At 34.9% G+C, this 23,491-nt stretch overlaps 1 protein-coding gene across 1 annotated transcript; it reads left to right on the top strand.

The window, feature by feature from the left end:
* Positions 1–8,355: 8,355 nt before the first annotated feature.
* LOC127085300 (2-hydroxyisoflavanone dehydratase) lies at positions 8,356–9,642 on the top strand. Its single transcript, XM_051025826.1, has one exon. The coding sequence runs from the start codon at positions 8,398–8,400 to the stop codon at positions 9,388–9,390; it is 993 nt and encodes a 330-aa protein (XP_050881783.1). The 5' UTR covers positions 8,356–8,397; the 3' UTR covers positions 9,391–9,642.
* The last annotated feature ends 13,849 nt before the right edge of the window (positions 9,643–23,491 follow it).

Below are 23,491 nucleotides of genomic sequence, written 5' to 3' on the forward strand. Positions count from 1 at the left end.
CTAAGTTTAGAAAACACAAGCAAAGAAGATTGTAAAAGGAGAGAGAGATTTGAAATTAAAGAAGTGGGAGAAGATGAAGAGACTAATCCTAAGCAAAAATTTAAAAGTTAAGAGTTGAAAAGATCTGACCAATGGGATGCAATCCAATAGATAAGAATGTCATATAGAAATCCAATTTTCCCTTGGACTTTAGAATCAAGCAATATCAATACACAAATAGCAAAGTGAAGAGCAAGGCATCAAATAAAGATAGCCACATCCAAGCTAGCAACTTCATGATTTTCTTCATAATCTCCCATGTATCAGATGACATAAATCCTTGAATGGCTCAGAGATAGGTATTAGACACATGTTCAATGTAACGACTTCATTAAGACCATGTAGCAGATAAACTAAAAAGGATCTTCAATATTTGCATCAGATGAAAGTTTTCTTCACAAGCACTTGGTTTCAGAAACAAGTTGGCATTGGCCAAGTCCTTTTGCATAGGGAATGTTGCCTACTTCTAAGTCCAATGTCTCAGATCAAATCCAACAGTCCACACAAATCTTTTTTTAGGTTTTTTTGTTGTTATTATGTACATTAAGGTCAAAAGACCACAAACACAAACAAAATACACAAACAAGTATATACAAGATATGGCTCAAGTGAGCAAAGTGAAAAATGACATACAAATAAACAAGTTAAATGGTATGAATAATGGCAAATGATAAAGACTTGAATTTAAAGTGCATAAAAATAAATGACTTGAAATTAAAAGTTAGTTCAATGTTAGTTGATTAGAAGTTAGTATTGCTTTTGCTTTTCAATTGTTTAAGTCATTCTTTGGAGAACACTCAACCCTCTATTCACAAGCATGGATCCTTGAACCAAGACATCTTCCAAAGGAAGGAAAAAAGGCCAAGTTTCCACACAATATCTAGAAAGGGGGGAGACTTACAATCTCACTTACTAGAATGCTATGCTTTTTGGGTCAAAATTTAGTGCTATGTTAAGCAATCGTAATTGGACTTATGTAGAAGTCACAACTATTTGAGGTCGGGCAATAGAAATTTTAGTGTTAATGCATGTTAGAGATATGGTATTATGAACCATACTCCTAAAACATACCACACTTAAAAGAAAATGGCAAAGAGGTGGACCTAATCTCATCGATACTTAGGTTGATTTTGCAATCAACTAGCCTTAGGATATAGAGATATCATAGGTCCAAGAAATGAATGGGAATACAATAGGATTGAGATGAAGAGGGAGGGGAAATGAAATCAACACAAATTGGTCAAAGGAGGATTTTTTCTAAATTAAAATCATTCATTCATTTTGGGAGATGAAATGTACCTTTCATCAATCCCCTAAATCCAATGATTTTAACTCAACAAAGTCAAATCAACCCTGACCAAGGCCCAACAACAAAAGTCAAACTCAACAAGTCAATAAAAATAGCTCAACACAATTTATTTTCAACTAAACAATTAAAAATCAATTAAAAATGCATTAAATTAAATTATGGTTGGTCAAAATCCTAAAACCTCATCAAAACACCAAATAAATGGCCATGAGATTTATCATAGGTCAAACAAGGTCAAAATACCTTGGAGAAAAAATTTCATAATTTTTGGAAACTAAAAAATATTTTTAAACAATTAAAAATATGCACAAAAATAATTAAATCATAAAAAATATTAATATTGATCCAAAAAATAATTTTAATTCACAAAATGAAATAAAAAAATATTTGAGAATTTTTGGTGAAAGTCCCATATTTTTTGGAACAATATTAAAATTAATATGAATTAATGAAAATGAGGCAATTAAAATAAAAATGTAAAAATACGTGGACCACTTGATCTCCCTAATTAATTGAGGTGGCAGATCAAGTGGATCAGAGCGTGCATTCCATGATGTTCCCTAGTCAATGTGTCACACGTGTGGTAATCAATGTGGACGCTCAATATTAAAACAAAATAGAAGGATCTTGTGGTCTGGAGACATGCCAACACATTGTCGAAGCCAGAGCTCCGGTCTTCTTCTCCGGTGGACCTCATCGAATTGGTCCACCCTCAACCATCACCAAAATGAAAAAGGAGGACATGAATTTAAAGTAAAAATGCTCAGGAGCTCGAATTTGTCCTCAATTTCACCTAACTCTAACTATATTGAAAGATACAAGGAGTTGAATTTTGAGGATCATGATCTGAGTTGCTTCGATTTGACCTCTAAGTAACTCAATTTTGTTTCCTACATTGGTAGGACTTCAAACAACCAAAAATCAACAAGAATAGTGGAGAATTGAGCGAGAATCAAAGAGATGAAAAATTCAGAAGTTCACCTTTACTGCAGGTTCAGATGGACACGATCTTGCTTTCAATTGTACTTGGCCTTGCTCTGGATGCTTGATGGAATGGAAATGGATCAAGAAAGAAGCAGGACTCTTGGAGTTTTGAATCTCAAAACTGTGGGAGATTCAAACTCGATTTTCAATGAAAATCTTCAAGGTTATCCTTTGAATATGGAGGTTTAAGGTTGTAGCTTCAAAGCTAGCGCGCAAGGGTCCTCAATTCTGATCATAGACACTTCTATTTATAGCCAAAGCCTTTGATATTTGCACACTTCTTTCAAACTTTCAAAAATACTAAAATGCCTTACATGGATGCATGGGCGTGTGATAGGCCCATGTAATGATGCATTCAGGTCCAAAATCATGTGCAAGCAATGTTGAAGTCATGTTAACAAGCCATGCATTCGTATGTGGAAAGTGGAAGTTCAAATATGCCAAATGGTCCTTCAACTTTAAGCCACGCGCAAGTCACTCATACTTTGTCCGAATGAGATTAATTTGGACTTTTTGGAAAGGTTAGATCAAGAGGAACAACTTTCATGTTGAACACTTTTTCATTTGAAGTTTGGATTATGATGAATTTTGAGGTGGAAATTTGGAAAATCAAACATATCAAAAAAAATTCTAAGTGTCAAGCCATATGTTCACTTCTTCCACCTTGAGTAACTTTTTCTATAGACTTCAAATGAGAAACGTTCCTTCATAAAAGTAGTATCTCTCTCAAATTAATTCAAATTGGTCACAAATTTGACCTCATTTGGATTTAGCATGAAGGAGTTATGCATTTTAGAAATTGAGGAAAATCACTTGTTCAATGGTATTGGCCCAAAATGACCTATAATGTCTCCTCATATCACATGCATTTAAAAGTTGAATTTGCACTTCCTCAAAACATCAAAGTTAAAGTAGTCACCTTGACTTTGATCATGAAACTTGAATAGCTTTCATCTCATAAAAATTGATCAAGTTATGGTCTTGGGAAGTTGACCTCTAAATTAGGGTTTAGACAAAATGACCTATAATCTTTCACCATAAAAAGTGACTTTCCAAGCAAAACTAGCTCTTGACCTCAATATGAAAGTTGTTTGGAATGTCATTTAGAGTAACGTTTCTATTGTAATCATTTTCATATGACAAATAGTTTAGGAGATAGGGTCTAGGGAACCCCAATTTTGATCAGTTGAATTCCTCTGGTCAACCACCATGAACCAACTTGCTAGCTTGATATTCTCTTGACTCTTGGGACTCATGGAGGATCATATATGCATAATATGATACTTAGATCCATAGTATCCCTTGAAATATTTGATCAATTGGTGAAGAAACTTGTTGAAGAAGTTACACAAGATACCCAGATGAATTAGGGTTTCCAAGGCAAACCAACTCCAAACTCTTGATGATTTCTTGATCAAAATAACATGTGAAGATCATGGAGATACATATATGATACTTAGAGCCATAGTAAACTAATTCTTGATTGAGCTTCTTGCAGTGAGGGTCTTAAACCCTAGATGTGAGCTTGATAGATCAAAGGTGAGCATGTGCACTACCTACAAAAGAGTTAAACTATACAATGACATCTTTTTGGTATTTTGGTTAGTAAAATAAAGATAAATTAAGAATGATACAATCAAATGATGCTTGGTGATCTCTCCCAATGCAAACCCAATGAATGAGGGGTAAGGAGGATGCCAAGGTGTGATCCCAATGCCAATGCATACGATGAGATAGTATGAGGGATCTTAGGGTCAAAATTGGGGTGTTACACTAATCTTAATCTTATGTTTGATATAGAGTATTGAGTACCTTTTGGAGTTTGGACTTTGACTTAGAATTTCGGCCATTTGCTTGACTTGGAGCGATCTTGGACCTTGAGACTTTGTGGACACTCTGACTTGCTTTTATTTGTTAAACATTGGGTTCTTGTGTGTTGTTTCATCTGCTTTATGATTCTTGCCTCTTTAATTCATTTGTTTAGGGTTAGCACACCTATACACACACATGGCTTTCTCTTGGGCTACCTAACAATGAGACATAGGACAATACACTTTGCACCCACATGACTTTCTCTTGGGCTACCTGACCATGAGACCCTAGGTTAGCTCTGAATGTTCATGCATCCTTGTTTGTTTATCAATCCTACTCCATTTGATTTGGCATGATCAAATTCATATTTGATCTGCTAAATCCATTCATCTATTACATTACCCTTTGTCTTTGTCAAGTAACTATAAGTCCCTTGGTCACTTGATAAGACTTGACTCTGTCACTTTGGAGCATTAACCTCTTAACAAGTTCAAGACCCTTAGTAGACTATAACTTTCATAAGAAGTCATTCATCTGACTCATCTCCAAGCATCTTTGGGACCCTGCTCCAACAACTTGTCAATCATTGACTAGGTTTGCATGCCATGAGCCTTAAGCAATAGAGAATGATGAGATGGGATCTTCCCTGCACTTGTTTAAAATATCTTTGGGTACGGAAATAATCCAGTTGCTCACAGTATTTACCTATATTCATAGACTTTAATGCAATTCTAGTTGGTTCACTGTCAAGTTTGCTCCTAGCCTTTATGACTCCTCTCTTCAAATCTTCTTAGTTTCAACATCATTTACAATCACTTCTTTTAGGGTTGACACCTTTACGGCAATTCCCTGGGTTGACACCTTTATGGTTATTTCCTCTTCCTTACCATATCAGTCCTAGTGCCTTGGTAAGGTCCCTGTCATGTGAGACCTAATACTTTGACAGGCTTCTGCCTCCCTTACCATGCAAGTCCTTGTGATTTGGTAAAACCCTTGTTATGTGAGTCTCCAGCTTTGAAAAGTTCTTATTCTTTTTCCTTACCATATCAGCCCATGTGCTTTGGTAAGACCCTTCTCACGTAAGCCTCTGGCTTTGACAAGTTCTTGTTATTTTTCCTTACCATATTAGTAATTGTGCTTTGGTAAGACCCTTGTCATGTGAGTCTCCGACTTTGACAAGTTCTTGTTCTTTTTCCTTACCATATCAGTCTTTGTGCTTTGGTAAGACCCTTGTCATGTGAGTCTCTGGATTTGACAAGTTCCTATTATTTTTCCTTACCATATCAGTCCATGTGCTTTGGTAAGACCCTTGTCATGTGAGTCTCCTACTTTGACAAGTTATGTTATTTTTCCTTACCATATCAGTCCTTGTGCTTTGGTAAGACCCTTGTCATGTGAGTCTCTGGCTTTGACAAGTTCTTGTTCTTTTTCCTTACCATATCAGTCCCTGTGCTTTGGTAAAACCCTTGTCATGTGAATCTCCGGCTTTGACAAGTTCTTGTTATTTTTCTTTACCATATCAGACTTTGTGCTTTGGTAAGACCCTTGTCATGTGAGTCTTTGGCTTTGACAAGTTCCTGTCATTTTTCCTTACCATATCAGTCTCTGTACTTTGGTAAGATCCTTGTCATGTGAGTCTTCGGCCTGGACAAGTTTCCTTTATGTTGGTTTAAACACCATTGCAATTCCTTTTCTTTTGGGACACACCTTTATGATTAACCCTCATCCTTTTCGTTTGGTTTAAACACCACCCTCAATCTCATCTCCTTCTCAGTCTTTGTCCTCTGAACTACGAAGCTCTGACTTTCTCATTGCACTATGAGAATACGTAGGCACGAGGATGCGAATCCTTGACGAGCATTTTTCTTTCTCTTCCCCTTTTCTCTCTCTGGTTCTCTGAACTACAAGGCTCTGACTTTCTCATTGCACTATGAGAATACGTAGGCATGAGGGCCTCAATCCTCCTCGAGCACTCTTTTTCTAACCCATTTTCTATTTTGCAGGTACTTGAAGATAACAACACTCATCCAAGCAAGAGCATTCAAGACAGTTCCCATGGAGTACCATGGATGTGAGGGGTGTTGATACATTTCCCTTGCATAACTGATTCCTTTACCCGTTTCTCTGTGTGTTTTTTTCTCCCCTTGAGTTTTCTCGATGTTTTCCCTCCCTCTTTTGGGATAAATAAAGCTCAATGACGACTCTGTTATACCTTTGAGCGTGTGATGCGCTCCGTGTGCATATTTCAGCTACAAAGCAAGAAATACAACATCTTAATGACACTTACTTTTACTATTCTTGTCCGGCATTCATTGAATACGTCTCTGATTTACATTAATTTCAATGTAGTTTCTTTTGGATTTAGTTCCTTCATGTAATAAAAAAAATTATTTTATTAGTTTGTTTTATTTTAAAATGTTATAAGTTTCTATCAAAAGCTCACCAAAGTAAAATAATTAAAATAGTTTTAACTACATTTTGTCCATCCGTGGAGTATGACTTGAATTGGTTAAGCCGCATTGAAGTTGTGGGAAGTTTTTTCACTCTGATCATCACGTATCTCATTCTCGTTACACTAAAGGTGTGACCTAAGCCCACAAAGAAAAGCCTTGGTTTAATAACCAAGTCAAAATAACTTTTGACTTATAAAACCTCTTTTTGTATGGCATAAATGCAAAAATATTTAACATTGTGTCGATTAATAACATTAGTTTTATGTATGAATTTTTAAAATAATAGTTATAATATAAAACAATAACAAAACTCATTACTTTTTAAAGTAATACGTAAAGACATTACTTTAAAAATAGTATTATATTTTAGTTGTAAGTGCAAGTCAAATACTAACCGCATAAATATTTGATAAGAAAATAAAGATGAAATTATTATAAAATAATTTTGCAATGACAAGTAATTTAATTGATGTTTAGAAAATAGTAGATGACCCATATAGTTTATAATTATAGTTGATGTGGTTGATATAAGTTAATTGAAATGTTTAATAAAATTAATGATTTAATTAATTGATAAATATGAAATAACATAGTTGTTTTGGTATTTTTTGTATTTAATATCTATTATTTTATTTTAAATTAAAATAAATTATAAAGAGTAAAAATGATTTTAAATTAAAATAAAAAAGGATAAAAATAAAAGAATAAAATGATAAATTATATATTTTAAATTAAAATACTATTTAAAATGAAAAATAAAATATAAATTAAAAAATAAATTATAAATTTATGATAAAAACATTATTACAGAATGGATCTTCTACTGATATATATATGAGTTTATACTATATATAAGTTATAAATTCAAAAGTATATTATGTCAAAGAGAATTCTCCTAAGTCTAATGAATGTCATTCAAATTAGTGAGATATTTTAAAATCAATTATATGATATAGTTGCTTTAATTTATTTATAAAATAATTTTTTCAAATATATTAAATAATTAATATATCAATTATTTATTTAATAAATTTTTTAAAAAAATTATAAACAAAATCACAAAGAATAAAACAACGTATTTTTTATTGATTAAATGTATAAAACCATTTTATAAGGGGAATGCATTAAAATCATATTTAATATATTGAAAGATAAATTAAGATGAGAAAAAAAAATATGCATTGATAATATAAAATATTTTTACACAGTCAATCAATAAGAGACGTGTATCCGCTACATCATACTTTTATTTTTAAAATACTGTTATGATTTAGTAATATAAAATATTTTAATTGGATCTATCTGTAATATTTTTTTACACCATCTTTAACCTTAAATTAAGATATATAATTTTAAAAAATTTATTATTTAATATATTTGAGATTCACCACTAAACTCTTAAAATTATATATATATATATATATATATATATATATATATATATATATATATATATATATATATATATATATATATATATATATATATATATATATATATATATATATATATATATATATATATATATATATATATATATATATATATATATATATCATCCAACATAAAAATTCATTTTTTATGACCAGAAAAAAGATATCTCGTTTTTATATGCAAATAAAGTAAAAGTATAATAAATGTCTATTTAGTATGTACCAAATATTGTTACTTTTATTATCAAATGACAATTTTACCCACTAGTGCATGAATCTTTATCTTATAAATTCCAACTTACCATCACAAAAGAAAAACATAACATCCTCAACTTCTTTCAAGCAATATTTTCTTCCTCAGTTGATCATGGCTTCCACAACACCCACCATTCCCAAAACCGTCACTAAAGAGATAATTACCGAGATGGGAACATTCATCAGTATTTTTAGCGACGGTTCAATAGAAAGACCAATACAATCTCCATTTGTTCCTCCAGTTCTCAATGACCCAAAAACAGGACATTCATCCAAAGACATTGTAATCCCACACAACCCCGCAGTTTCATCTAGAATTTACCTTCCAAAAATCACAAGCCCATCTTCCAAATTTCCAATCTTGGTCTATTTTCACGGCGGCGCTTTCCTCTTTGAATCCGCATTCTCTCAACTCTACCATGAACACTTGAAAACCTTAGCATCACAAGCAAATATTATCATTGTGTCGGTCGAGTATCGCCTTGCTCCTGAGTTTCCTGTCACTGCATGTTACCATGACTGTTGGGCTGCACTCAAATGGGTATCTTCTCATTCCAATAACACCCTCAACAATCCAGAGCCATGGTTGATTGAACATGGCGATTTCGCTAGGGTTTTCATTGGTGGTGACAGTGCTGGTGGTAACATTACTCATAAAATTGCAATTCAAGCTGGAACTGAATCATTACCCTGTGATATTAAAATATTAGGAGCTATTATGATTCACCTTTATTTTCATAGCTCTTATCCAATTGGGTCAGAACCTATTATAGAGCCTCAGGACAATCTTTTTCATCAAGTTTGGCATTTGTGTTACCCAAATTCACCTCATGGAATTGATAACCCTTTGGTGAATCCTTTGGGAGAAGGTGCAACTAGCTTGGAAAAACTTGGTTGCTCTAGAATTCTTATCTGTGTTGCTGAAAAAGATAAGTTAAGAGATAGAGGAGTTTGGTATTGGAAAAATGTGAAGAAAAGTGGGTGGAATGGGAAATTGGAATTGTTTGAAGAGAAAGATGAGAATCATGTTTATCATTTGTTGAAACCAGAATCTGAGAGTGCTAGGAAATTTATCCAGCGATTGGTTAGTTTTGTACAAGAGTGAAGAAGAGTTGCCATACCTTTGTTTGATTTGTTTCTTTGTAGTTGTTTTCTTATCAATAATAAATTTGGTTTTGCTAAAGGCAAAAAGATAGGACAAATAACTTTTTAAGGGTGTAGTACTTCTAGTACTGGTATGTTTTAGTGGAAATAATAGAGATATTTCTCTAGACAAAAATGGATGGAAGTAAAACTTTAGAGATATTTCTCTAGACAAAAATGGATGGAAGTAAAACTTTACGGTATACCTTTAATATATTTTTTTATTATATTTTTTATTGAATAATTGATAGGTTTGTAGATTTTTTTATTTAAAATAACCATAAATTTTAAAATAACAATTTTTTAAAAAAAAATTCCAAAATAACCACATTTTAAAACAGATACGTCAGATGAACTGGCGTATCCATTTTCCATCACAAGGAGTCATCAAGGCCTATGGCGCCTGCATTGGAAGCCTCATGAGAAGACGTCAATGCCTATGGCGCATGCATATGGCTCATGAGGAGGCGTCAATCTTGATATTTCAGACGCCTAGTCTCTTGGCGCATGCATTTTCTATCTCCTCTGTATAAATATCTCGCCCTGTATGCAATATGTTTCACACAAATCTTCCCCTACAATCATATTTTCTTTCATTCAACTCCACTCTCCTTCAAATTTTTGAGTTTTAACCATGTCTGAATACATTCACAAGCGAAATGCCGATTTAATATTTTCCGTCGTTGCGTCTCCGGTAAAGATTCGACTTTGGAATATAGATTCATTTGAACGTCTTAATCGGACGTTGAATAGTTGGTTAGATGGAGAAATTGGAGATGGTGAAATGATTAGAAGAATTCAATCGCTTGTGTCCACGTTCAACCAAGATGGAGAAGTGCGTGAATGGGTGGATATTAAGACTGACCGAGACGTTCATAGGATGATGCATTACATGTTCAAAATTATTTTGATGGTTGTAATCACATAGTTATTGTATTATAGTTGTTTAAATTGCTTGTGTTGTTGTTTATGTAATGGTATTTTCCTTACAAACTTATAATATGAAATAAATTTAGTTTTTCATATATTGCAACAGAGATACATGTGAATTTATCTAGTTGTGCTCATTCCAACACTAGGACAATTAGTACGATTGTGACCTGGCTGACGGTACGAACTACATAATCTAACCATTTTGTTCGTCGTATCCATTTCGGTTCGAATGTGGGTGTTATTTGGGCGACCTTTTTTCTTCCTTCGCATAACTTCGTTGTGCCAGACGATGCCCCCTTGATATTCTGGTCAGTAATCCTCTTTTGCAACTACGGAAAAACTAATTTTATAAACATTTGATAGGCCGGTGACTTTGTAAACGTCAGCTAGCAGGTAGGATGGATCCCTTCAAACCTTTGAACATGCCGCAATGACATGGGAGCAGGGCGTACGAAACCTTTAGTACGGTCAATAGACTCGACAACATTATATCAACCTTTAGTGCGGTCAAACACTGTAACCACATGTGTGTTTGCTTTGGCAGCTTCATGTCTAATGAATTTCATTGAAGCATCACTGAATAACTGCCCATATTGCAACACTGAACTCCATTTGGAACGTCTGGTCTCAAACAACGCCCCTAGCCTGAAATATGTTGTCTGCACCAAAGCGGTTATAGGTAGGTTACAAATGCCTTTGAAGACAGAGTTTATTGATTCCACAAGATTTGTTGTCATGTGGCCCTAACGTTGACCGTTGTCGTATGCCCTAGTCCACTTCTCCAATGGAATACTGTCAATCCATCATACTGCATCTGCGTTTGACAATATTATTTCTTCGCGGTAGTGTTTGAAAGATGGTTCATATAATGCGTAACCTGCGTTGACAACCTTCTTCCGCAACGTCTTATCTTTGATTTCCCGCATGAAATTCTGAACAATATGTCTAATATAGAAGACATGCGTCGAAGGAAGATCTTGCCAACCATTATCAATGTTATCATATGCACTGATGATTGAAGGGTGTATGTTGAAGATCAAACATAAGTTAGGCTGCGGTGCAACGTGCAATCGGAGATTTCTTAGGAAAAAACTCCATCCCTCAGCAGTATCCCCTTCAACAAGGGCAAAGGCGATATGGAAAGTGTTGTTGTTTCCATCTTGTGCCACTGCCATCAGTAACGTTCCTTTGTATTTCCCGTACAACCATGTACCATCAATTTGTATAATAGGTTTACAGAAAGAAAAACCTATGATGCATGGTTGATACGCCCAGAAGAGACGGTGGAATATTCCATTTCCAATAGGACACGTCATGTCTTGTGTATACGCAGACAACGTTTCCAACTTGATAGTAGAACACTCTTTCTTTACCACACTCTTTCTTTACCACACTCTTTCTCTGCCACACTCAAGCTCTGCAACACTCAACCTCTGCAGCATTATATCTCTGTTGACTATAGATGATGAACACAGAGGAACACTCGAGAATATCTCGACATTTGTATGTTATCACTCTCTTTTTACTTATTCCATATTTAATTCGTATACCTTCATTATCTATGTTTGTATTATATGTTACTTCTTATTGTATTTCTTACTTATTTGGTATTAGGACCCAAAGCATTTTCGATGCCATGTACATGAATATGTACCCCACAATCCTTTGATAGAACCATATATTAGAGGATGTGGATTTGGGAATCTCCTCAACATAGTCTCGTACTCGGTGGACTACAAATTCATTCTTGCTTTGTTGGAGAGATGGAGACCCGAGACCCACACATTTCACCTTCCTTTCGGTGAGTGTACCGTCACACTTAAGGATGTATACATGTTAATGGGTCTCGGTATAGATGGTAAGGCCGTGAATGGTAGAGTAAACCAGGACAACTCTATCTACAACGAATTATTGGGTGCCCCTTTGTGTAACAACCCAACTGAGGGAGAGTCATTCGGTCAAGCAATGGGTCAAGGTATAAATTTAAAATATCTTAAATAATATTATGCGAGTATAATATTGTCCGAAGAATCAACCGAGCACGAAAAAATAATTAAAGTTCAGTGTTATATTATGATTTTATTTGATAATTTTTTATTTCCAGAAAGTACGGGTAATTCAGTAAATATTATGTATTTACCGTTGTTACACAACATTAATAAGGTAAGCACATATAGTTGAGGTTCAGATGTGTTAGCCCATATATATAGTGCAATGTGTAAAAATGCAAAAAAGAATACTTGTACGTTTTTTTCATGTGCGTATTTGTTACAAGCATGAGGTTGGTCAAGAATGTCGTCACTCGCCCCGATAAACGAGAACCCATTGATGTTCCCGTTTGCAACAAAGTAAGTGTAACACTTTACCATTTAATTAATTATACTTTATATTACAATTAACTGTAAATAATATTTTTCAATTTTTTTTATCTAGGTGGTCAGTAAGGGGGTTGAACTACAATAGGTGTCTGAAACACGCTATAGTAGTCTATCGCAATCTATTGGACCAGACGATGTAATACTCCTACACAACTCTATTTTATTTTAAAAATACTTATCAAATTATTTATCATCTAATCGTGTCGTATTGTTGTATAGTTTATCTGGAGGCCATATCTGGGTTTTGATCATCAGGTGAACCATGACGATGTTGCAGTTTGGACAGCAAAGACACCAATTATCCGGTTCACTACTGTGGATATGCACCAGAGTGACCGGGTAAAACTGTAGTTCGGCATACAACAATAGATTCCAGAACCTCCGACGTGTTTGGGAGATTGGCATCATAAAAGAGTTGATGCCCAATGGGATTATTCCAACTGGAGAGACTTTGAAAAAGAGATGTGTCGTCAATGGAGGAATCGACGATAACACGTCTTAAACGAACCAGTCATCCATGGTGCAAGACCAACTCAATAATAAATGGCATGGTTTAGGTCGGTAAGAACGCAACAATCTGTGTCTGAGCCGTGATATTTGATAGATCCACACTAACTAGCTTCGTCATCGTACGCCCAACAACAAGTCTCCGTCCAACACCAATGTCAAACCACCCAAACCCAACAACGAACCTCATACCATCAACCTACCTCATACACCCAACAACCAAACAACCAAGTTCGCAACCCATTCATGTCATTCACCCAACAACCAAACACCTAACATCGCAATCCATTCATGTCACCCACCCAACCACAAAACCAAGAATGAAACCCTACCCACCAGCAACCATACGCTTCAACCACAACCGTCTATAGCCCAAATGATTCATATGGGCCACTTCATCGTAGCCCCCCATCAATGACCACTCAAACATCCCATCACCAAAACACACAACCATTGTTTAACTATAGTACGCCCTAGGAACCATTGCTTCGTTTCCAAAATGATTCAATGTTCCAGTTTGAGCAACTATACCGTCCAGAATCCACCCAACCCCATTGACCTAACTACGATGACATGGGCACTGAACTCTATTATGGAAGCATCATTGGCCGGAGTCCTCCCCCCCCTCCGAATATTGGGAACAAATGATTACACATCTATCAAATACGGCTGGAACTTCCGTCGGACCTTCACATCAGTCATCATTCGATCAGGTCAGCACGCAAAGACCCTAAACACCTCAGGAAGATTTTGGGAGACCTCGAAGACAAACTAACTCACATGGATGTGGAACAGGTAGACGTTTCGATCGGGTCGGTCATTAAATTATTGTTAATCCCATGTAACATTTATTATATCATGAATAATTTTTTTTACATTATTTTTTATTATTTCATAAATAAAAAATAATAATACAGGGGTGTATGCGCCAGATGAATTAGCGCATACACCATATGCAACAAGCAGGCGCCTCCTCATGAGGCAGCCAATGCATGTGCCACTAAAGGTGGCGCCTCCTTATGATGGAAAATGGATGTGTCAGTTCATCTGGCGCATCTGTTTTAAAAGGTGGTTATTTTGGAAAAAAATTGAAAAAATGGTTATTTTGGAATTTATTTTGAAAATTGTGGTTATTTAAAAAAAAATTCTAGGTTTATATGTCCATTGACATAATCCCTTTCACCCCTAACCTTCGTGAACCATGGACGTCTTCCTTTTCCTGGAAATACATTTTTCAACCAGTAAGTATAAATACAGTAAAGAAGTTAAACAACATAGGTTCATCCTTCAGGACAGAGGAAACTCCAAAACAACCCAAATCTTTTGCGAAGCGTGGTTAACAATGTCTACGACATTGCGTTAAGCCAATTTTCAAAACCTTGTGTCAATGGTGATAGATTGACAATAGTTATACTAGAGGATGAGTATCAACTAGGTGTGGAAGCTTGTAAGTATAATTTTCATGATCGAATCATTTGGCCGAAAGGTTTGTCGCCTCTCAGAGTTCAAAACCTTAAAACAAGTTGTTGAATCTTCAGAAGTAATAGGGAAATAGGGAATCACTTCATTAGATATGGGGTATTTTGAGTTTTCTTTCTCCTTTGTTGGAGATATGCGAAAATTAAGATCTATTACCTCTTGGAATCTTAATTAGAGGATTTTAAAGTTTTTCCCATGGACTGTAAATTGTAATCCCTACCTTCTTAAGCAGTCATATGCTCAAGTGTTGGTTAGAATACACAGTCTAGCATAGGAATATTGGAGATCTAAAATAGTGTTTGCTATTGTGAGTAATATACAGGCGTTGTTATGCATTGGTTCTGCATCAAACAAATGTTGTTTTGAGAGGTCATTTGGACACTTTGTGAGGGTCTTAGTGAATTTGGAGATGTCAAATGAGTTTAGGCAACTTGGAATACAACTTCTTCTCTTGCAAAATTCGTCACACAACTCGCATATTTTCTGCATTCTCATCGTCTGATTTAGAGTACACCAAAATATCATCTATGAACACCACGACGAACTGATCCAAGTAAGGATGGAAGATCATATTTATATACTCCATGAACACATCTGGGGCATTATACACACCGAACGACATCACTGAGTACTCATAGTGACCATATCGAGTTCTAAATGTAGTCTCGGGAATATCTTCAGCCTTCACTCGAATCTGATGATAGTCTGATCTTAAGTCAATCTTGTCGAACACATAAGCACCAACCATATGATCCATAATGTCATCAATTATAGGAAAATGATACTTGTTCTTCATAGTAACTTTATTCAGCTGACTATAATCAACACATAACCTCATACTACCATCCTTCTTCCTAACCAATAACATTGGTTCTCCCCATAGCAATACACTAGGTCTGACGAACTTCTTCTCTAAAAGATCATCTAATTGTTCCTTCAACTCGCCCAACTCTAATGTAGACATTCGATATGGTGTCATCGACATAGTATAGTACCAGGTACTAAATCTATGACGAACACAACTTATCTCTGTAGTGGTAAATCACTAATGTCATCTAGAACATCCATCTGGAAATTCACACACCACAGGAAGATCAACAATCACATTTTTGCTTTCGGCTTTTAAGGAAGCAAAGATCATAAATACTCTAGCATTATCTTTCAAGGACTACTCCACTTGAAGTTCTCCCAAGTGATCTCAGTACCTGCAGCTTCCAACCTTTGGAAGGAATTCTCCCACCAATAGTATACAGCCTCCTCAGTCAGCATATGAATTATGAACAAGACCTTTTGTGCATCAGTGCACACCATCACTTTGAAGATCTTCACAATCTTTTGAAGCCATGCCTAAGCATCTTCAAGATCATACATCCTTTTAAAAGTAGGAGGATTGTTCCTCTAAAACTTTCCCATCCCACAAAATCCATCAGCTACACCATGTTGATTTTGATTTGCATGCAAAGCCACATTTACCTACACCATCACATGATCCATTTCTTCCAAAGCATCAAAAGTTGCTCGATCGTTTCTGCCATCCATTTCCTTCTGCACAATCAGCCAAGATAAATTAACTAATGTTAACAGTAAAGCAAACAACAATTAATGAATCCAAGCATCAATAATGTTTGCACACATGTTACGCACCAAGGTACAGATAAATTTCACAAACATAGGCCGAATGGACCGACCTTCTCTGATACCAACTATGTTACACCATAACTCCAAAGTGTATATTTTAAAAAGGTCTTGCAAATTATTTATTTCAAAAATCAGCACAGGGTGTCAACTATAATGTTGTGAAAGGGACTTTAAACTCATCAAAAAGAAACTAACAGTCATCGAAATCACAAAACTACTCAAGACTTGCTGAACTAAATCACGAAACTCGAAATCTATGACACGTCAACTCTTCGACCGCCTACGTCGCCCACGCTCACCGCGTCGCCTCGAACCAGCGGTTCTCGGCGCCACCTGGTCGCCTATGTACTCCTGCCGTTGCGGCACGTGCATCGCATTGTTGCGGCTTCCGTCATGCGTGCTACCTCTGAATGCGGCCTTGCGGCTACATCGTGACCCGTCCCGCCGCCGCTGACCACGGCTCCCGCCTCTGTGTCGTGGCTCACACACCATCGCTGCGCGACACCTCGGCCCCTAATTATTATTTTTTTTTCTAATTTTTAATTTTTTCTTTTTTTTTCCGATCTACAACTCACATATAACCACACACAATAATCAACAGGCATCAATAAGGCATCAACATGACTAGCAAAATCATAGTACATATCAACTAAGAATTTATATCATATTTGAGAGTAAAAATATTATCAATCGATCGCCTCAATAGGTTTTGTCCAAATCCTTTTTTACCACGAGAAAAAACACCAATTACATAGTATAGAAAAAAGGGAGAATGTAAGAGGGCAATGGACTTTCATTATCTCTATGTTTATCCATCCATATATGAATAATCTTTCCCCTTCCATTACCTCAAAATTTGCAGAGCGATGAACTTTTCCTTTTTGAGATTTCTCTCTCTTCCTCCTACGCTCTTCCAGGTCTCGTTCTGTCTCTTTCTCAGTTTTTCTCCAATTTCATAATCTCATTACTTTTCCTTCTAACTTCTCTATTTAAAATAAAATAACCTTAATCTTATTTTAATAAATCTCACAACACCACCCACCTATTACTATTCCCACCTTTTCTTCCTTAATTTTAATAAAAATATATTTTCTCTCCAAACTAATTATTCTCACAATTTATATTATTCTTTATTAATTTAAATATTAAACTAATTCTTAATAAAAACTCCACCACCCAATAATTAAATAAAGGGTTAAATATACTTTACCGAATGTAATATGAGCGAATTTTGGTTTACCTCCCTGTAATTTTGTTTAATTACCCATTTGTAATGTTTAGATTCGATTTCTTTGGCCCACTTAGTGACGTATCAGTTATGAAATTTTCATAACTACTGACAGGGCAGTCCACATGATTTTTTTTTATTAAAATCCAAGTGGATTTTTTTTTTCAAAAAACAAATTATGTTTTTTTATTTGTTTTTTTGTTAATTTTTGTTAGATTAAATATAATTTACGCACTGTAATGTGAACGATTTTTGATTTACCACCTATACAAATTTTGACGCAATATTAAATATACTTTACCCAGTGTAATGTGAACGAAATTCGATTTATCACTGAAATTCGCTCACATTCCAGAGAGTAGAATATATTTAATCTGAAAAATAAATAAAAAAAATAATTTAATAATAATAATAATAAACCCACATGATATATATATATATATATATATATATATATATATATATATATATATATATATATATATATATATATATAATATATATATATATATATATATATATATATGATACCAAGGACAACCATATTAGTGTTACATTTGACACAATAACTTTTAAGAGGACGTTATAAGACTTCCTTTATACTCCATCTATTCCTTTTTAAGTGTTATTTTTTTGACTTTTTGCATATAACAAGAAAGCTAATCATTATTGTTACTTTTTAAATAATAATTCTCCTTTTACCTATAATACCGTTAGTTATATATTACATTTATTTTACTTTTTTTCTCTATATAATAATTATATAGGGGTAATTTTGACAAATGCACATTTAATATTACCTTAAACTTTGCAAGTGACACTTAAAAAGAAACAAAAATTTATCAAGAAAGTGACACTTAAAAAGGAACGGAAAGAGTATTAGGATTATTAGGAGGATGAATCTTAATAATGGAGTATTGGAGAATTTTAAATTTCATATAGACTAAGAGACAATAAATTTAATATAATTGTCAATCAGATAAACACGAACACTTATTTTGCTGATAGAAACTTGATTTGAGGTACTTTCTCATCGAACCAGGCTTGATTCCTAAAAAACTAAAGAGTGTTAATGATATTAATAATGCAATTAAAACCCCATGTTTTCCATGTTTGGATTATCCATTATCACAATAGCTAAGAGTTTGGCTAGTAGAACTTTAAGTCAGGTTAAGCTTCAGCAAATAACAAAGCCAATGTTAAATATCTTGATCAAACCTTCAAGAAAAAATAGAAGGGTATTAAAATCAGTATCTTTATGCCATAAATCACACTTGGACACTAGGTGACATCATATAAATGAACTGATATGAATTACACTATAACCAACTAAAATCTTCTTTCAATTGGAAAGAAGATAAACCTTTCATGTTGCTAATTTGCATTTGATTTTGTCGTTAAAGTCTTGAAAATAACTAACTTTAAGTTTAGTCTTGAAATAGGGCCCCTAAATAAATGAAAGGATAATGCCAACAAGGAAACATACAATATTAACAAATAATGTCTACCTTCTTTTAGGGATGGAGCCAATGTAAGAGGTAGATTTGCTAGGATTAATAATTTGGCTAGAATATTGATCACGCCTTTAAAAAACTTATCATTAAAACTAAAACCATACTCCCTTCGTCACACAATGAGTGACCCGGATGATAATTTCATACATATTAAAAAAATGAATAAATGAAATTGAGAGAATGATATTTTTATTAAAATATTCTTAACATAAATTAGAAATAATGAAAGTGTTGAATTGTAATTTCTTGTGTCGAAACAGGTTGCTCGACAGAAGCAAGGAAGTGTCGAATCACATAGTATGTTGAGTTGTATTAATGTGTTGAAGTGTCGAAGTGTCGAAGCATGTTGATTCACACAGAATTTCGACTTAGGTCTATTTTTAGTAGTGTTAATTATTTTGAGCTTTTATAGTTTTGAATTTTTATTGTTTTGGGCTTTGGCTTAGGAAGCAAGCTAACCTAAATCTATAAATAGAGGGAGTAACCCTTATTCTTGTAAGAAGAGAATAGATAAGTCATAACATTGTATTCACAGAATTTTGCAGTTGCAAAGTGAATAAAGAAGTTTTCCACAGGTTGTGTGGGCAGAGAAAAACTCTGTAGAGAATATTCTTCTTCTTCTCCATCGTTCTTTATTTTCTTTCTCAATTGTTCTTCTTTTTTTATTGTTATTGTGTGGGTGATAACAATCTTGTCCATTAAGATTGATAGAAATTCTCCAAAGGTTGTGGTGGATTTCCAACATCTAGTATCAAGAGCTCCAATTTAAGCGATTTGTGGGAAGAAAATCACGATGACAATGAATCATCCAAACGGATATTCTCAAGAACAATAATTATGAGAATTTGTGTAAGCAGATAAAGGTTGTGTTCTGTTATCAAGATCTTTGGGATCTTGTGAAGGAAGGAGTGACAGCGCTTGCAGAAAACGCGGCGGATCAAGAAAGGTATGCATATAAAGAATTGAAGAAGAAATATTATAAAAATCTCTTTATAATCCATCAATGTGTTGATTCATATAAATTTGAAAATTTTAGTAATGTAGAGTCAGCGAAAGAAGCATGGGAAATTCTGGAGAAGTTGTTTGGAGGCGGGGAGAAGGTGAAAGAGTTGAGGTTACAAACTCACAAAAGGACGTATAAATTGCTTCAGATGGAAGACAATGAAAGCATAATTGATTTCTTCACTAAGGTTATGAAACTGGCTGAAGCTAGCGAAAATATACACGAGTGTATCGCATACTCGAACATACAACAAAGTCACCATCGAACTTTATTTATTCTCGAAGGAAAGGGAAAACATCAATAAAACCCGGGGAAAAGAGATATGTTGGGTAAGAAAGTCGATTATGCAAGGGGAAGATATTAGCTCACTAACATCCATGGTACTCCATGGGAACCGTTTTAATTGTTCTTGCTCGAATGGGTGTTATCTAAAGATTACCCGTGAAAGAGGAAAAAAGAATGAAATAGATAAAGTGATCGATGAGGATTGGGGCCCTCATGCCTACATATCCTCATAGTGCAATGAGGAATTCAGAGCTCCGTAGTTCAAAGAACTAGTGGTAGGAGGTGAAAAGAGTTGTGATCAAAGTATGGTCTAAACCAAAGAATAGTGTTGTTTGAACTACAACAAGGGGTGAAATATGAACCCAAGAGAAAAACTGGTATAGACTAAGACGTGGAGGAAACTAGGCATACCCATTGTATTGTCTTACCAAAAAAAGAAGGAATTAGGTGTTTGGATACAATCCAAACAACTCTTGGTTCACAAGCTGGCACAAGATGTAGCACAAAGAAATATTGTATTTGGCTCAAAGATAGGGTGTATCACATGAAGTGAATGAAGGTAGAATATGGATGCATCATGGACATGGATGGAGATACTCCCTAAGGCAAGAGTAATAAATAAGTATGCTCACGGAGGATTCAAACCCTCATGCATAAGTATTCTCATAATGTAATGAGAAAATCAGAGCAATCGTAGTTTAGTCTACTACGACTGAAAATAAAGAGGGATTTGATAGGATTGCCCAGAGGCAAGGTAGATTGCTTAACAAGCAATAGTGTGGCATTAACCAATGATGGTAATTATCCACAAGGTATCAATGAAGGCATGGTCTGAACCAAAGGTGCTACCAGAGTCTGACACTCCATAAGGTAGGAAAGGATATTGCCAGGGTCTGCACCCACAATGCAGAATAAGATACAGCCAGAGTCTGAACTCCACAGGACAAGATAGATGAATGCCACAGTCTTAACTAAATACAAGGTAAGGAATAGATTTCCAGAGTCTGAACTCAAAAAGGGAAAAGGTAATATAATGCCAAAGTCTGAACTTCATAACAATGTCAAAGGTTTCCAGAATCTGAACTCCATGGGCAAAATGTATAGGCATGGCACAGTCTGAACTATACAAGGCAAAGGAACCGATCTGAACGCCAGGATCTTAACTCTAAAAGGGAAAAAGAGTATGGTGTCTAAGTCTGAACTGTATGGGAATAACCAAGGGTTTCCAGAGTCTGAACTCAACGTGGCAAGAATGCCAAGGTCTGCACCTTATAAACAGAGAACAAAGATGCCATAGTCTGAACTGTATGGGCGAGATGCCAAGGTCTGTACCTCATTGGCCAAGAATACATCCAGAGCGTGTACTCCATAGGCTGAAGGAAGTTGCCAAGGCCTACACCTCGAGGGCAAGCAAGAAAGTATGCCATAGTCTGAACTGATAGGTAATGCATGAAGCAATTGATTGAGAAATGGGTATGTGACCCCAAGATAATGATCCTAATAAATGTATGAACATCCAGGAGGAGAGTCTGATACTAAAGGAGGATTGATGTGCAATGATGCTTCACTATTGAATCGTTGATTGATTAATGCTTGCTTGAAGAGGAAGACTTGTCAATTGTATGATTCAAATTGCACTAAAGTCTATAAACAAAGGTGAATACCTTGAGCAACTGGGTCATTCTTCCCGTACCCCAGGATATTCTAGAGAAGAATAGGAATTCTCCACTCTCATCATTCTTTATTTCTTAAGGCTTATAGCGTGTGACTCAAATCAAAACTAATAAGTTGCTGATAGGAGATCCTTTTTGTTGTGTCACTTGTTGTAAAAGAAGACTTGACAATCATGTAATTAAAATTGTCCTAAAGTCTATGAATAGAGGTGAATATGATGAGCAACGGGTCAAACGTCCCACACCCAAAGATATCCAGAATGAGGATAGGAATTCTCCAGTCTCATCCATTCTCTATTGCTTAAGGCTCGTGCCACACACTTTGAATTATGATCGACAAGTGTTGATACCTTTGTAGTGCTTGAGAAGTAGTCCATTTTGCTAACTATGCTTGGTTTGATATTGACTTAAAGTCTTGATCTTGTATTTGAGCCTTGACGTCTTTAGCTCCTGAGATTCAGCGTGTCCACAATAGCTTGAGCGTAATGAACTTGCCATATCAAGTGATCAAGGGTCTTTTGATAACTTGAAATAGGCTTGGGGCTTACAGCACAGTTACAAAGAATTTGGTTGACCAAAGTATCCTTTGGTCAACACTAATCAATGGGATTGAAATAATAGTTGAAACTATGTACACTAATAATCTATTGAAGTAATCAACTAAATAAAATCAGACCATTCTAATTAAGGCTCAAAACTTAAGGGAACATATACAAAAATCAAGATTTTAAGCCTTGAGGGCAAGATGGTCATTTCATAAATTCATTAATATTGAATTAAATCTAATTAGTTCTAATTTCCTAAAAATATAATTAAAACTAATTATCAACATTTCTGAAAATTCTAATACTAATCCAAGCTCAGAATTTCAAAAATCCTAATCTAATAATCCTAAGATCATAAATAAGCCCAAGGAAAGAGGTGCAGAACCTGAACATAAAGTGCATAATTCAGAAATAGAGGATTTGTGCCCAACAGAATAAACAAAAATACAAGGAAGTGTAGTTGGGTTCAGCAAGGCTAGCACCTAGTGAAACAAGGGTGTGGAAAGCAAAATATTGGGCTTAATGGCTAAGCCCAACAGAATTTGCAAAGGAAATTCTAAAAATTCAGAAACCCACTTTGTCTTCTCTACACATCAACTTCCAATTTTCATGTCAAAAAGGGACCACCACCGCGCTGGAGGCGGCAGAGTTAGCCAGAATCAAGAAAAAGCATCATTTTTCTACTCCTCTCAACCTCTTCTATCCTAACCTCTCATCTATTCTAACTAAAAGTTAATCAATTCTGAAAATTGAGTCAATAAAGTCAAGAACCCTAAGCATAAAATTTGAAATTAAATGGGGATGAAGGAGAATCAAACCACCGAACTTTGGGGTTTTGGTTCTCTACTACATGAGCTACATTGTGGTATAAAAAATTCAG

This window comes from Lathyrus oleraceus, chromosome 5 (assembly GCF_024323335.1).
Source record: "Lathyrus oleraceus cultivar Zhongwan6 chromosome 5, CAAS_Psat_ZW6_1.0, whole genome shotgun sequence".
NCBI classification, from domain to species: Eukaryota; Viridiplantae; Streptophyta; class Magnoliopsida; order Fabales; family Fabaceae; genus Lathyrus; species Lathyrus oleraceus.